This window comes from Lynx rufus, unplaced genomic scaffold, assembly GCF_022079265.1.
Source record: "Lynx rufus isolate CCGP_SWC_20201006 ecotype Redwood Valley unplaced genomic scaffold, mLynRuf1.p SCAF_4, whole genome shotgun sequence".
NCBI classification, from domain to species: domain Eukaryota; kingdom Metazoa; phylum Chordata; class Mammalia; order Carnivora; family Felidae; genus Lynx; species Lynx rufus.
In genome coordinates this window covers 146,927,591-146,943,759 of record NW_025814856.1, presented here as the reverse complement: position 1 = coordinate 146,943,759, position 16,169 = coordinate 146,927,591, and the positions used below count along the sequence as shown (strand labels likewise).

The 16,169-nt window shown below is 50.4% G+C and overlaps 1 protein-coding gene across 2 annotated transcripts in view; it reads right to left on the bottom strand.

The window, feature by feature from the left end:
* Positions 1–9,823: 9,823 nt before the first annotated feature.
* KLHDC10 (kelch domain containing 10) overlaps positions 9,824–16,169 on the bottom strand; it is a 60,135-nt gene continuing 53,789 nt past the window's right edge. For both annotated transcript variants that reach the window (XM_047095212.1, XM_047095213.1), the window contains 2 exons: positions 15,583–15,722; positions 9,824–14,946 (listed from right to left, as the gene is read on the bottom strand). In XM_047095212.1, coding sequence (XP_046951168.1) covers positions 14,737–14,946; positions 15,583–15,722 — 350 coding nt within the window. In that variant the 3' untranslated portion in view covers positions 9,824–14,736. The remainder of the gene's footprint in view (positions 14,947–15,582; positions 15,723–16,169) is intronic.

Genomic DNA, 16,169 nt, shown 5'->3' with positions numbered 1-16,169 from the left:
TGGAAGCCCATAGAAGCTTCTTTCATAGCCGTGGAAGCTTTGCCCGGTTCAAAGGGTTAGGCACCACAAGCAGGCCCCGGGGGTCATTGTCATGTTGGTCTTCAGTCCCCTTTCTGAAAGAACTGGCCATCATCCTCCCAGGAGCAGCCCAGACCGCAAAGGTTGGTGTGGCCCGAGTGCAGTGGGAAGAAGCTACCTCCCTGAAGGGTGACCTCTGAAGTCGGACCCCAGAGAGACACCCTCGTAAGGTCGACGAGGGGCTTTCGGGGTGAACAGGGCCAGTGAGTGGCACCTGGGTGGGGGTGGGGGGATCCTGAGTCTGGGACCAGAGCTTCTTCCAGGCTGTTACGTGTGGTGTCAGTTGCTCAGGAAGTATCTAACCATGGAGCTGTGGATATTCTGGCACTTTCCAGGTCACCCTGAGTTTCTTCTTATGTCTCATCTTCACAACTTTTGAGGGCAGGTTTTCTCATTTAAAAAAAATTTTTTAATGTTTATTTTTGAGAGAGAGAGAGAGAGAGACAGAGAGACAGAGTGTGAGCGGGGGAGGGACAGAGAGAGAGGGAGGCACAGAATCGGAAGCAGGCTCCAGGCTCCGAGCTGTCAGCACAGAGCCCGATGCTGGGCTCGAACTTACAAACCGTGAGATCATGACCTGAGCTGAAGCCCGGTGCTTAACCGACTGGGCCACCCAGGCGCCCTAGATTTCCTCATTTGAGAAAGGAGGAAGGCAAGGCCCAGAAGATCACATTCTAAGTAGAATCACTGAGACCCAAAGCCACGTACTGTTTAAAGCTCATGTAACTAAAGTGCCCCGGCCAGTGCCCCGGTCCAGGCGCACCCGCGGCATCAGGGCCCCCCCGGGCCTGCCGGCTTGTTCTCTTCAGGGCAGGCTCTCCTCCAACAGAGGCCGCTGGCCCCCACGGCTTTAGGCTCGCAGCCTATCTGGTCAGCAACCCCAAGAGAAAGGCCCCGAGTCTCTAATTCTTTAAGAGAAAGTATTGAGAATACTCTTATACGTACTACCTGGATTTGTCATATCTTTATATTCTGTCCTGAGCTGGTGTTTTAAAAATGATCTTTTAAAAAAGAAAATACAGGGGCGCCTGGGTGGCGCAGTCGGTTAAGCGTCCGACTTCAGCCAGGTCACGATCTCGCGGTCCGTGTGTTCGAGCCCCGCGTCGGGCTCTGGGCTGACGGCTCAGAGCCTGGAGCCTGTTTCCGATTCTGTGTCTCCCTCTCTCTCACCCTCCCCCGTTCATGCTCTGTCTCTCTCTGTCTCAAAAATGAATAAACGTTAAAAAAAATTAAAAAAAAAATTAAAATAAGAAAATACAGGAAAGGGACCAATCGTGGTACCTTCAGACAATGGACTATTATTCAGCACTAAAAAGAAGTGAGCTCTCAAACCATCAAAAGACATGGAAGAAACCTGAATGCATATCATTAAGTGAAAGAAGCCAAGCTGATTCCAACTATGTGACGCTCCGGAAAAGGCAAAACTACAGAGACAGTAAAAAAGATCAGGTGTTGCCAGGGGTTGGCGGGGGCGGATAGGTGGAACATTTTTAGGGCGGTGAGAACACCGTGTATGAGACCGTACGATGGTGGATACGTGTCATTACTCATCATCAGTCCAAACCCACAGAATGGGCCCCACCGAGAGTGGACCCCGAGGTAAACCACGGACTCTGGGTGATAACCACGTGTCCATGTGGGTTCATCAGTCGCCACCAAGGTACAGCTCTGATGCTGGATGTTGTTGGAGGGGAAGGCCGGGGTGGGGGAGGGGAGGCACATGGGAAAATCTCTGGACCTTCGCGGTTTTGCTATGAACCTAAAACTGCTAAAAAAAAAAAAAAAAAAAAAGATGAAGTCTCTTAAAAACACACAGAAATACAATTATTAAGAACGATGACACCCAAGTCTCCACGATGCCCCCCCACCCCCACCCCCCGAGCTAGTTTCCCAATTCAGCCTCAGCAAAGTACCACAAACTGAGACGCTTCAACCACGGGGAACGTACTCGCACACAGTGGTGGAGGCTCGAAGTCCAAGGTCAAGGCGTCCGCAGTACCGGTTCCTTCTGGGGCTGGCCGGGGTGGGGGGCGGGGAGGGGGGGGTCCATTCCCTGCTTCTCCCCCAGCTCTGGTGGTTGGCTGGCAATCTCTGGTCTTACAGACGCATCACCCCATTCTCCGTCTTCGTGCTCGCGTGCTGTCCTCCCTACACGTGTGTCTGTTCTCAGATACCCTCTTGTTATAGGGACACCAGTCACACTGGATGGGGACCCGTCCTAATGACCTCATTTTAACTCGATTACCTCTGAAAAGACCCCGTCTCTGAATATGATCACATTCTGAGATACCAGGAGGTTAGGACTCCAACCTATGTTTTAGGAGGTGGTGGTGGGGGGGACCCGTTAACACCCACTGAAGACACAGCCTTGCCCTGACCTGTGGCGGCCGACTGAGCGCCACATGGCTATGTCGCTGTTCTGACTGCGTGTGTCCCTGGCGGTATTCCGGCTCGGAATTCTCACGGGTGATTTCACAAGCAGGCTGCAACTCACACCTGGCTCTCCCCATCTAGAGCAGCCTGTCAACGCACGGCGGGGTTAGACACATTTTCCAGGTGTCACGGGACGATGCAACACGTGGCGGGGTGGCCTTCCCTCGGCAGGTGCAGCCAAGCCTCAGCCCGGCACATCCAAAAGGTCTCCCGGAGACTTGGGCGCTCCCAGCGCTCTTCTTCTCTTACGACGTCTCTGAGCCGCAGAACCCATATGCCAGACATTCCGCGGAGGCAATTCCGAGGCGAAGTGTCTCAAGATCTGTCGCCCAAAACACACTTACTGTCTGACACAGCCATTTCTATTCCTCTTAGAGTCCCTTTTTGCATTGCTGACTCCCGAGAAAGCTAATTAATTATTGGAGACACCACTATTAAATTGACACGGTGATTAATCTGATAATCCCTTTTATGAAATTACCTCTGAAATGCTAACTTTTCATCTTTTGAAACTCACTGTGTAAATTACTCTGAAGATTACATTGTACCGGCTTTTGGCTCCGTAAATCTTAACGGCAGTTTTTTGCCAAAAGCAATAAAAGCTGTCCCGAATTTTATCAGGTCAATCAGGAAAGAGGCAGGCAGGCAGGAAATTGAAGGTGACACACTGCAAGTGGGGGGTTTGCCTGACGGATTGTTAGAACCTGCTGTTGCCAGTTGGCTACAGGAGACTTTGCGCCGAGGAGAGGCACAGGGGTAGCCTCCTGAGGCAGAGGGACAGGAGCCCCTGGTCGCAGGTGTCGAGGCTCCTTGACACAAGAGCCAGTGTGGTTCTAAGCGGTGGTCCCTTCCCCCCTTCTCTGCACCACCGTACCTACGTCCCCTCCCAATGCACCTCCTGCAGTGGTGGAGACCTCTTGGTGCGTGACAGAGACAATGCCTGCCCTCCTGGCACTTCCATTCTAACAGAGGCAGTCAGACAATAAACAAGATAAATGACAAGTGACAGGGTGTGAAGGGGATAAGGGAGATCTAGCGGGGGTGGAAATACACAATTTTTAAAATATTTTTTTTAATGTTTTATTTATTTTTGAGAGCGAGAGACACAGGGTGAGCAGGGGAGAGGCAGAGAGAGAGAGGGAGACACAGAATCTGAAGCAGGCTCCAGGCTCTGAACTGTCAGCACAGAGCCCGACGCGGGACTCGAACCCATGAACTGCGAGATCATGACCTGAGCTGAAGTTGGACGTTTAAGTGACTGAGCCACTCAGGAGCCCCTGGAAACATACAATTTAAACCAAGGGTCAGGGAAGACCGTGTTGCCTTGTTTACCTCACCCTGGCCCTGCCTCGTTGAGATGACATTTGAATAAAGAACTGAAGGCGAGAGATTGGCCATGTGGATGCTGGAGAAAGAGCTTTCCAGGGCACAGCCAGTGCCATGGACCTGGCATGGAAACCTGACTGGTCAAGGAACAGCAAAGGGGAGCTGGAATAGAATGAGCAAAGGGGCAGCGGCAGGAGTTAAGGTCAGAAATTTGGAATCCATGAGCCATGGAAAGAGCTGAGTAAACCTGGCACTTTGGGGTGTTTTGCAAGGGAAAAGCAAGTCTGTCGATCCTGTTCTCTGCAGGTGTTCCCTCCCAGCCCTGGGTCCTGTCCTGAAGGCGTCTTCCAGGCAGACCACAGCGTCTAAGGGCCCACTCAAGGAGAAGGGTGTGGACTGCACGACGTGCAGGTGAGCACTTCCCAGGCCTGTAGTCCCGCTGCCAGGGTTCTCGATGCATCTGCCCCGGGAAACTGAGGCACCTCCCTCCAGCTTCCCACAAAGCATCCACGTTCTTTCTGCTTTGCGGGGGGGCAGGAAGCTTACTGCCTCCCACCTCCTTCTGTCCCAGGTTTTCTCCCATTTCTGCCTACAAAGGTGAGAGCCGAACAGTGAACCCCCCCACCCCCACCCCGCCCCCGCCCCCGCCCCCAGCCAGGAAGGCCCATGCCTGAGGTGGAGCCAGTTTCTGACGAATCTCTTATGAAGCCTGGAAACCAGAAGAGGTTTCTGATGCCCTCAGCGTGCAGGAGTTGTGGTCAGCAGCTGGAGTGACGTGGCGACAAATGGAAAGCACCTGTCCCCTGGAGGGGGGAGGGTGGGCACCTCCAGCTCACTCTGCAGCAGGAGAACGGTGGGTTTCTCTGTTTCAGACAAAACCTATCTATGGCCTTGAGGCTCTGGATCCAGCCTCTGTGGCTGCCCTCCGGCTGAGCTGCCCCACGGAAGGACTTTTCTGGAAAGGGACAGCCAGGTGCACACTTGGGGAGGCTCTGAGATCTCCGCCATCCCTGTTTTCTGCCCCCTAGGTGTGGGGATGGAGCCACTGACCGACAGCTGTCACAACAGCATGTGTGGTTGCTTTTTTGGTGTGTCCCTGGCCCTCCCCGCTCATCTGCCACTGCACGGATGGTGCCTGACTCCTCTCCCCCGCTCCTCCCTCCATCCAGGCCCACACCGCGTTCCAGAACAATCCCCCACCGTGCGTCTGTGGAAGGGGCCGGTCTCCCCGTTGCTTTTCCAGTGAGCCTTTTCTTCCCCTGAAGCACATCCAAGAGCGCCGCACCGACTGCCCTCTGGGTTGCCATGGAAACGGAGCATTCTTCCCACTTCCCTCTTCTGTTTACCTTGGTCAGGGACTGCGGCAAAAACCAGCCAGTCGCTGAAGGGGAGGGCGGGCGGCTGGGGGAGAGGGAGGGAGGAGGGGAAGGCAGCCGCTCTAAACCAGATCATTCCGGTTCGGAGCGGTTCCCCGCTCTACCCCCGAGAGGCTCTCCAGCTAGGCGTGGGCCGCGGACGGCGGCTCCGCGCCCTGAGATTAGTGGAGAGGGGTCTGGAGGCTACTCCGCACCCCCCGCCCCGGGCTCCACGTCCGCCTGCGCTCTGCCTGCCCGGGCTTCCTCCCCGCCGGTGCGGGGTGTTGGCGGAGCCTTTGTCGTGCCGCCCGGGCTCGCCGGCCTCTGCTCGGCGGTGGTCGGTCGGTCACGACACCAGGGCGCCCGGCGGAAGGTGGGGGAGCGATGGGAGCCGACGTCCAGCCCCGCTCTGTGACCTGGCCCAAAGCACCCTCACCCTGCCCGCACCGCTGCCGTGGCCTCCCAACCGAGGGCCCCGCTTCCTCTGGCACCCTCCCTCGGCAGCGGGGGGGATCGGTTCGTCCTCTCTCTGCCTTCCAGCTTCCAGTTGATCTTAGAATGAAAACCAGACGCTTTGCCCGGCTCTTCCATCATCTGCCCAGCCTGCCTCTCCTTGCTTCCCTGGCCTCCCCTCCCGGGTTCCCGTCCTCCCGCTGCGCGGCTTCTTCCCCTTCCAGAAGACGCCAGGGGCCGGGTTTTTGTCTTTGGAATGCTCTGGCCCCTTGATGTAGTGGCATTCTCCCTCATGTGCTTTCTGGCTCCTGGCGCGCAGTCATTGCATCCTCGGGGAGGCTCTCCCTAACTTGTCCGTGTCCGGCCGCTCGTGCTTCTTCACAGCAGCTGTCTCCCCGCTCCCCGCCTCCCATGGAAGCTCCCTGAAGGCAGGCGTGCTCCCCGCCGCCTGGCCCGGCCGGCTCCCGGCCCCGCGCGGGCGCGTACTAGGTGCTCAGTTAGTGAGCGGTCCGAGCGGGCGCCGACCCCGGCCTGAGCACCGCGCGCTCCCGCCTTCGGGCCGGGGGTCGGGCGCCCCCTCCCGGCCGAGCTCCGCCGGCTGCCGCTGCCCGCCAGGGGGAGGCAGAGAAGCCCCGGGACGCGAGGTCGCGGGCCCGAGGCCGGCGCGCCGCAGGGGGAGAAACCGGCTGCGGGCCTCGCTCGCGCGGGGGAGGCGGCGGCGGCCGCCGGGCCGCCCTCGCCGCCAGCCCAGGGCTCCAGGGCCCCGGAGGGCGACCGTTCTGGGGCGGGGGATTGCAGGCAAGGCCACCCCTTCTCCGGGCTTTGCGGATCTGGGTAACTCTGTCTGCAGGCACGTCACTGCGCTTGGCTTGCCACCAAGTGGGGGTCATCCCTCCAGGCTTAACATTCCAGTACCGCTTTGGCGGGGAGAAACGAAGCAGGGAAAGGCGCGTCTGGCGCTTGAAGGAGGCACAGGCTGGGTGGGCTCCGAGGTGGTGAGGTTGGCGGTGGGGGGAGCAGGGCTGGAGTTCCAGTCCTGGACGCCGCCGGTGCACCCCTAGGCACATGTCACTCCCCGCAACGGCCGAGTTACCGTTCTTACGGATCACCTCTCTGTGGGTGGCAAGTGGGCCTCTTCCTTTGGGGGGGGGGGCAAGGGCAGATGCCAGCATCCTGAGCCACGATCTGATCTTGGCTGTTGCAGTGCACGCTCTCTACCTTTTCCTCCAGGGTGAGGCTCAGGGAGTAAATGAGACCCCAGATGCCCGGCGGAGGCCGGAGCAAGTAAGTTCGCTCACTTCAAGTGGAGGAGCTCTTGTAGACATCCTTGGCGGTCGCAGGGAGAGCCACCTCGGCTCCAGCAGCCGGGCAGCTTTCGGTGGAAGGTGCAAGAGGGACGAACTGACCGGTGTGGTCTAAGGTGACGCGGACTGAGTAACAGCGGCTTTCTCTTTGCACAGCTGCCATGGGCACAGCCACCCTACAGCTCCAGGCCGGGTGCGGGCTCCTGAAATAGCAAGTGGCCGGAGCTCCCAGCTGTCTCTGTCCTTCTCTCCTTCGCAGCCCTGGGCTGGGCTGGGCTGGGCTGGGCTGGTCACTGCCCGGTCTGCCTGAGCTGAGCTCCGCGCCTTCCTTCCTAGGAGAGCTGCGGAGGCCCTCCTGTTAGGCGGACCATTGGAAAGGAACTCAGACACACTCGTGTGTTTGAGGATTTGAGAAAAGTGTCTCCCTCTTCCACCGGAGACTTCGAGGCCAGACCCCAAGGCCTGTGCAGGATGGGTGGGTTTGCCGGGTCTGCTTTGTGTATCGCTCAGAAGCCTTCCACCTCCCCTCCTCTCACCGTGGAGTGGATGACAGAAAAAGCCTCTAAAATAATGTATTATCTTGCTTGATTTTATGAAGGGACAGGATGGTGAGGAATGGTCTTTGGGCAACAATTAAATCTTGAGACTTTTTTTTTTTTTTTTTCTTTCCCTCTCCTGGATTTTTTTTTCTCCTACCGGCTTCCAAGATTGGCTTTTAAATCGAAGATTTCCAAATACCAGTCAGGCTACCTCTTAATCAATCAAGAACTTAAAAATACTAATACTCCAGCCCTGCCCTTTGAACCACCCAATTTTTTACAGCCTGATTTGGTCAGAACGGACCCAGATTCACAGTATCCTGAAAAAGGGCTAAATCGAAAGAGTCATGAAGGGTTCTGGTTTATAAAGGAGAGAAAAGGGGGAAAAAAAACGAACAAAAACCGTGAACATACTTGAAAAAGCCAGCAGTCCCTGCTGTGGCCCTCTACATCTCCCGGGCCACCTCACCACTGTTAGCTCTCTTGGCTGTTTTTGTTTGTGTTTTCTGATACCTTCCTTTATGCCTCTAGTCAATATGCTTTCCTGGTTAGTGCTTAATTTGAGACATTCTGTATATTACCTTCCTGCCATGGAACATGAGGATTTAGCTCTCACCTATGTCACCCCACTTCCCTTGTCTCGTCCTCTTTCTTTATTGGTTAATTTTGTAACTTTTAGCAAATACTTCGTCTTCATTTCCTGTACCATCAACTATAGAGAGCGAGAATGGTAAATACCCCAGGCATGCTTCAAAGCACCTCACACATTATTGCAGCCACACAGTAACAAGGACTGAGCCGAGAGCCAAGAGCTAACCAAGCCTTGGTTCTCCAGCTCTCCAGGCCATCTCCTTCCAGCACTGTACTGAGGTAGCCGCTAGCTACGCGTAACAGCTTATACTTACAGAAATGAAAATTAAATGGAATGAAAATTGTAGTTCTTCGGTCACACTAACCACATCTGAAGTGCTGAATAGCCAGTGGCTACCACATACTGGACAGCGCAAATATAGAACATTTCCATCACCGCAGGAAACCATTGGTTTTGCGCTGGTCTGGAAGCTGGGCCTTTTATCTGAAGGTAAGTATGGAAACTGGATGGTTTTGCCAGTGTCGTCTCCCATCAAGCAATTACTACCAAAGATTAACTGCAAGAGAATTGTGGTCCTACTGTTCAGTTATAAGAGCTTCGTAACAGCATTTTGACAAACTAGAATCTTACACGTGTAATTGGAAGAACAAAACCACCCAAACCAACTAAGCCACTGAAACCTCTTCCCACCCAAGCTAAGACGGGGCTTAACTAAGAACCGAATTAGGTACCAACAAGAGTTCATTTCAAAGCTCTGGCTGGTCTAAAGTCTAAAAGGCACAGGGTCCATTTCTTGCCCCTGATGGGCCTCAGGGGAGTATACTTCAGAAGACGTAGGAGAAATAAAGCAAAGGAAACGAGAATGCTCTGTGTAATGAATGTGCTCTGTGGATTAACTGTAACGTGGGCTGGGAAGCCCTATAAATTAGGGGGTAGAAATTGTTATGTTTTCCTCTGGTCGATTTATGGCAGAATATCGAAGATTACTTGTCCCAGGAAGGCATATTTGATCCAACAGTTTGTCGATGGAAACACTGAAAACTAAGAGGCATATGTGCGATTCTGGACGAGAGACCTTAAAAGTGACCAGACTTGGGAGTGTCCACACCTACACCGGACTTCAGAGCCTGAAGAAAAGCACTGCTGGGAGAGGGATCCTAGCAGAAGGTGAAGCGATACAAAGCAGAGGTTTTGGAGAAAGAAGCATCTGGAAGACCGAGGCAAGAACCAGGAACTGTGGTTTCATCCCCAAAGGACCCCCTGGGAAGGGCTCAGCTCCTCCTGGGGTTTTTTCCTTGACTCAGAGACAGTTGTGACTCTGTATGTAAAGATTCACATCTTCCCTCTGAATTCCCTGTAGCTCCTCCAACTCTTCAGAAAAGCCTTGAGACATCCGTACAGACTTGGCTAGTGGGAGTTTGGGGGAATACACAGAACGGGACAGGAAAAGGGAGTGTGGTCTGCCCCACAGTCACTCGCTCCCTTGCTGGTGTCCTGAGGGGAAGAGCGTTCTGTTGAGGGGACGGTTGTAGGTCCAGGAGTCCCAGATGGTGAGCAGAGAGAGGGACCCACAGCAGGCGGCGGTGGAAGGCAGATGACTCACAGATATTAATTACAGAGAAAAGTGCACCCTGGTGGGTGGGAAAGGGGTGGCGGAGGCGGGCAGACTGATGCTTACGTCACAGAGGTGAGCTCGCATACACGCAAATCACCGTCCCACAATCAAGGTAGCCTTGAGCCAAATAGATTTGGATAAGATTTATTGATCAGATTGTTTTAGAAAACCAACAGCAAAACACTGACAAGGTACATAAATACAGATTGGACATTTTAGGGTAAATTCACTATTTTCCCTACGTGCTCGTAGGAGACCAAATAAGGTGGAAAAGCTGTCCTGATCATATGGCATGCACACCAGACTGCAAAAGGACTTCCACACTATTTAACAGGACTGTGGCAAATAGCTTTACAGTAAGGCAAGCATCGTGTGTGGCCTAAGCACACCCTGTACAAAGAGCCAAGCCCAGGCCTGCCCTCAGAGACTGCGTGAGGGGTTCCCCTTTCTTGCCTAGGTTCTTCCAGTCAAATCCTCATCGGCAGGTGCCTTTACAGGGAAATGCCTGGCGCTGTCCCTGCTCAGACTCTGTGTACAAGGAAGCGGCTTCAGAGAAAGTCAGTGTGTTTCTGATGCCTCCTTTGTATTCTAAATGTGCAACTAGTAAAACAGCAATCACTACAGCTCGGTGAGACTGCCTCGGACTCACCCTGCGCACTGACTAAGCAGGGCCTTTCAAAAACTTCTATAAAGTGAAAAAAAATAAAATCATGAAAATTACAACTAAAAAGATGGTACCACTTTTGAAGCACAACTCAGAACTTCTTTTTGTAACACCAGGTAAGAGAAGAGGTCGCTTCCCACCAAACCCAGTGACCTCAGAAGGGAAGCAGCATCACTGGGCACGACCCGCGGCGGCACACACGGGAGGTACAGAGCTCTACGAAGCCGGCCTCAGGCCCTGCCAACGCCCCTAGAGTCCCGAGGAATTTGGGGAACCAAAGCACTTTAAGCTAACAGTGACCAGTTTTTGGAGCTCGCGATCACGGGACCGTAAGCCCTCATCCGTCCTGGAGCTCAACGCCAGAACAATGAAGGATAAGGAAAACGGCTTCTTGTGCTACATCAGAGTGCTGGCAGGTAGACGATTTATAGTAACGGTGCCACCTGCTAAACATCTGTAAGACCACATAAAAACAAACTGGTTTTACAAAATTAAGACCAACACAGACTTACAGGGTAATTCAACCTTTTCCCACACGCCAAGCTATATGGCTGGAAAAGGAATTCCCAAAGGAAAAAATAAGGCTCCTGCAAGAACAGAGGAAAAGCAAGTATTTGTCAAGAGCCAAAGAAATGTGTTCAAATGATGGGATTCCCTCTGCATCACACACAGCAGCTTTTTCTTCCTCTAGGTGCTAAGAGTTCTTTGGTGGTTACAGGAGAGACAGCCTAGAACTCAGGGCAGGAAAACCGTGCCGAAGCAGAGGAGTGAAGAGTTAACATCTCAACTCAGGATTACCACCCGTGGGTCCTAATTTCAGCATTCAACAGCTGTCATCAAATTGACAATTACAGCTAATAGGGCTGCCTATATGCTTGCTGGTTTCTAGCCCTCCGTGACTCTTCGTTTTCATTTCTAACTACTTATTAGCCCTACTCCACTGAGAAGGAGGTGCTTGTGGGAAAGGGGTAAGGAGGAGGAAGAATATAAATGGATCAATTGTTTGATAGAAAAGTTGAAACACTGATTATCTATGAGTTTCAATTATCTGTGCTTTACTCTTGCTACTCTGGGTAACCAAAGGTCACTGTTAATAAACCTTTTGCTTAGAAATGTTAATGTTTATCATCATATGTTTAAATCTAGCTATGTGATGGACATGAATAATTTAGAGCAAATTTTTACACCATGTCACGAGGGCCCTGAAAAGAGATTCTGCCAGTGGAAAGGATTTCAGTTTGGCCCCTGAAGAACAGTGAAAATTTCATTCTATTCTATATTGGTTAATAAGATTTTCCAGAATGTGGAAAATATTTTATTAAATGAAGAAAGCCTCATTTTCTTCGTTTAATAAAGTCTTATATTCACAGATAAATTAGTATGTACATGGGAAAGCTGACAGTATTAAATATTAGATTTTAATTCTCCATTTAGAAATTCCTTACAGGTAGACTTCCTTTTCTCGTGGGCAAGAAATGTAGTAAGATATGCAAACATGAGATAGTACAAAAGATGACTGGGGGAAAGTCTCAACTCTAACAAACCCAAGGAATAAGAAGTCTTTAAGAACTGGAGTAAGAAAACAAGGACTTGAAAATCCAGATCGACCAAGAGTTGGCTTACGCTAGCTGGTCACATCTCAAATTCTTGGTATAAGTCGACTCTAAAGGAATGAGCTGGCTTTCCCCAAGGCGGATTCAAAAAAAAGAAAAAAAAAAAAAGTAGTCTACCTGCTTTATAGTTACACCCTATATATAATCTGTATATATCCATATGTGTTTCTATATATTGCACTTAAATTTACAGGACTGCAGTAAGATGGCAGGGAGTACCTCAAAGAGGCAGAGAAGCAGCAGGCATAAACTTTCCTAAACCAAGTAACAGTGTCAGGAATTCAGGGTGCTGGTTATAGGGATACTAAATGGTCGGGGACCCCCTATATAAAATTCTGCTCATCTATATTTAAGTCATCATACACACAGTCTCATTTGGCATCCAGAACATGTGCATATGTGTGGTTCTATAGCACTCAGAGCTGGTCATACTACATCGCTTTCACTAGTGTTATATGAAAAGAAGACACTTTAGACCAAGGGTATGTACTTTTATAAAAATGTCACACACAAGGTCTTGGATGTCAGGCCTCCAAAGTCTACCTCAAAGAAGACCGCCCTCAGAAGGCTTAAATCCTTTTTGCTAGCAAGTGTGGACTGAACTAGACTCTCTTTCTAGCTCTCCAGTGTAGCAAAGCTAGAGACCTGCTTATTTCCCAAGGAGCACGGAAGGGTAAGCACAGAGGCTGAGCACTGAGGCTTTGGTCCCTACGTAAATCCACGACAAACACCCTTTCGCCACCCCAGACCGCACAGCTTATTTAACTGGATATAGTCCACCGAACGTCCAGAGACCAGGCTGGAGTCGTGCGGTAAAGCTTTGTTTTGAACTCATGGGGCTGTTCAACCTGACTGGCTCCGGAGAGAGCTCCTCACTGGAGTAAGCTTAGCCGTGGGCGGTAAGAGGTTGAATGCCAAACAGACTTGGTCGTGGCAAGATGGGGGTGGGACCTCTAGAGGAGTTGCTCCTTGTCCTGCCTCTGCCCCACACCCATCATTCCCCCAAAAGGACCCAAACTCACAGGTGAGTGGTGTCATAAGACCTTGCAGAATTTGGGCTCCATGAACTCAACCCAACATGGACGGGATGTTCTAATAAGGCATGGAAGTTAAGAGTCCAAGTCTAGAGACCACAGTTTTCTCTTCCCCAGAACTCAACACTGGAGGGTGACTTTTTAGCCATAACTCAAAGGTGATTTTAAACCCACACATGAGCTAAAGAGATCCCTTCTGGGATGAAGGAAAAAAGAAGAGTAACTTTAAAAGCTAAGTGAAAAAGAGGCACTTAAAGGAAAAATGTGTCCCAAATCTCCCGTCTGAGTCTCCTGTTGTGAGGTGACCAACGGGATGATCAGCACTGTGCCTTCTTGTATGCCTTCCGCACCTTTCGTACACCTGAGGACTTCCAAATGTTCACGTCTCAGTGACTTGCTCAACTACTCTAGCAGCCTGATGGCAAAGAAGTGAAAATTCAGGTCACTCCTTTTTTTAGAGTTAAAATACAAAACAAACCAGAACTAAAATGTCACACCAAAAAGCTAATGATCTTCAGCTTCATTCCTTCCTCATGCTAGTTTTGAAAACAATAGTTCTTTGGGAAGGATGGCCTGTGGCTTTTCCCCCAAGACCTTTTATCCAATAACTAGACAATTACTCACAGCACCATGCACATTAAAGCAGACAAAAAAGAGGCAATAAGCTAAGGGAAAAATCAAGGGCCAGTTGGCTTTCTAGAGATAAAACCCACTGCCTGAGAAAATGGCAGGTGCATGGCCCAGTGTTCAAGTTCTGAAAAGGAAACGGCCAATATGATGGTCAAAGCTCACAGCCTGGAGCTGAAGCTCTCCCCGCCTTGCTCTTTTCTGGCCTCTCACAAGCTTACTTTTACGCCCCATGGCATTTATGCCACATATTTAGGGTCTACAAGTCCCCCCACGAAGAAGTCAGAGATACTTGAAACCAGTTATAAGCACAAGGGAATTTCAAAACTGCCCAGAACAAAGAACTTTGACCACCATCAATTCCTTGATTTGAAACGTTCTTGGTGCCATAATTTCTAAGAGCAACAATAAACAGCACAACTACAACACACACACACACAAGCCTTTTGACAGCCAAATCTAACCATTGCTGGCACCAGAAGAATGTGGAAAGAAATCACTGATCAAGAGTTGCTGAGCCGCCTGACTTTCCTCCAAAGTCAAAGGATGGGTTTGGGTATCGATGCAGCAAGATGTCAACCGGTGCTGCCATCAGATCCAGCCACGCAATTAGAGGCGTCTTGGAAAACAGTAAGGTTGACGTCTAGGTTGGCATGTAACCTGCACAATTCTCAAGGTCAGCCTTCTTGTTGTTGTTGTTGCTGGATTTACATTTTTTAAAATTTTATTTGTTTTTGTCAATGATGCTGCTTTAATTTGTGGAGCACTGGCTGACATGGTCATAGTTTCAGAGATCCTTTAAAAAATTCTTTACCTGATCATGATTCATAACATTGTTAAGGTACTTTCAGACTTTCCCTCAAGTCCATCCAGGAAGAGGGAGTATGTGAGTATGTGTGTGTGCTGAGGCAGGAGGGAGAGAAGCAAAGAAAGAAGCACGAGGGAAAGTGAGATTGCCATAAACTTAAAACCAATTTACAGAAAGGCATCTGATGTATTTTCTGAATAAGGCCTTGATCAGGGTAACCAATTCTACACTGCCCATAAATAAAGGAGTCTCTTTAAATTAACATTTCCAGTATCAATGAACAGTCCAGAAATCCTCATTTCAAGCGCTCGATGAGTCCCTGTGTGAGTCCAAGGTGCAGAAGCTGTGTGCGGGAGAGGTTTGCTAGGTTGGGGAAGGCTGCAAGCAGCTTCTCCCATGCCAGTTCCAGCAGGCTCGGCACCACCAGCCAGATCTTAAACAGTGACCCAGTCCGTTTGTTTTCATGGATGTTCACCACTCCTCCATGAATGTACATGCAACCAGCCTATGAACAGACGGCAGTCAAAAGAGGACAAATTCAAATGGGAGAGAAGCAGGTAACTTAGGCTGAAGAGTCAGCGACAAAATGCACAGTAGGCCAAATGGAGACGGGGCAAAACAAAAAGAATTTCTCACTGATCCCAACATAGTGCAGAGATCAAGAGGCGTTTAAATAATAAATGAGTTTACTAGGGGAAAACTGTAGCTTTTTTCTTTTTTTTTTTTTTTTACTTCAACGAACATTAAAGTGACATTATATTAAGTATTCATTGTGCCAAACACTAGGAACACAAAGATGAAAATAAAGGTCTTTGCCTTGAGAAACTGGTGGGATCTTTAAGAACAAGGCATCGGGGGGATAGAGCTATCCTGCCCTCCCAGAAAACACCTTTTATGTCACTGCAGGGGCCTAAATGCCACGCACAGCATTTCTTTTATATTTCTGCTGCTCTTTTAAACTGTGTATGATGGTTTTCCTCCCCTCTTCTCAGAAGAAGGGCTGGCTTTGTCTTGAAGAAAGTTTTAGAAACACCTTCTTTATCCAAGGTTGGTAATATCAGAACCTTTTTTTCTCGCTAATATCACTGTAAAGATTTATCATCTGCAACTATGTAAGGAAGATATGAAAACAAAGACTTACTGGTGTAACAGCTGCACAGTGAAAATAAACTGGCTCTGGCATGGTAGCTGGGAGCTTCACCCATTGAAAAGTCTGCAGATTCAGCTTCCAGATGTCTCCCAGGATCACTTCTCCATTATAGCCCCCACAAATAAACACATCTATCAAGAAGAGAGAGGCCCATGATCACACCAAAGAAAAGAGCCACAGCCACAGCGTGTTTTGTAGATCACCTGGCAGGCTGACAGGGGACAAGTTCAGAGGATTCCCCCCTACTACAGACGGCTCTAGCCGGGTGGTCCTCCCCTGCTGCTGCTTGTCCCTTGCTAAAGTATGGATACTATGCTGGGATCTTTGCCACTAAGACTAAGGATGCAGCAAGCCTCTAAGCAGGCCTCATGTCTGGGCCCTCAAATTCAAATACCTGTAGGCACAGGAAGTGAATGAATGAGAAGGTCCAGGGAAAATAAACAACCAGGAGATCCAGGGAAACAAATAAGAAGAGCGCACATGCCCTGCACCAGCTGACTGATACCATGTAGAGTGTAAGGTCAGCAACTGCCAGATCTGTTTTTATGAGAGAAGCTGGAAATCTGGATTTTTTTTTT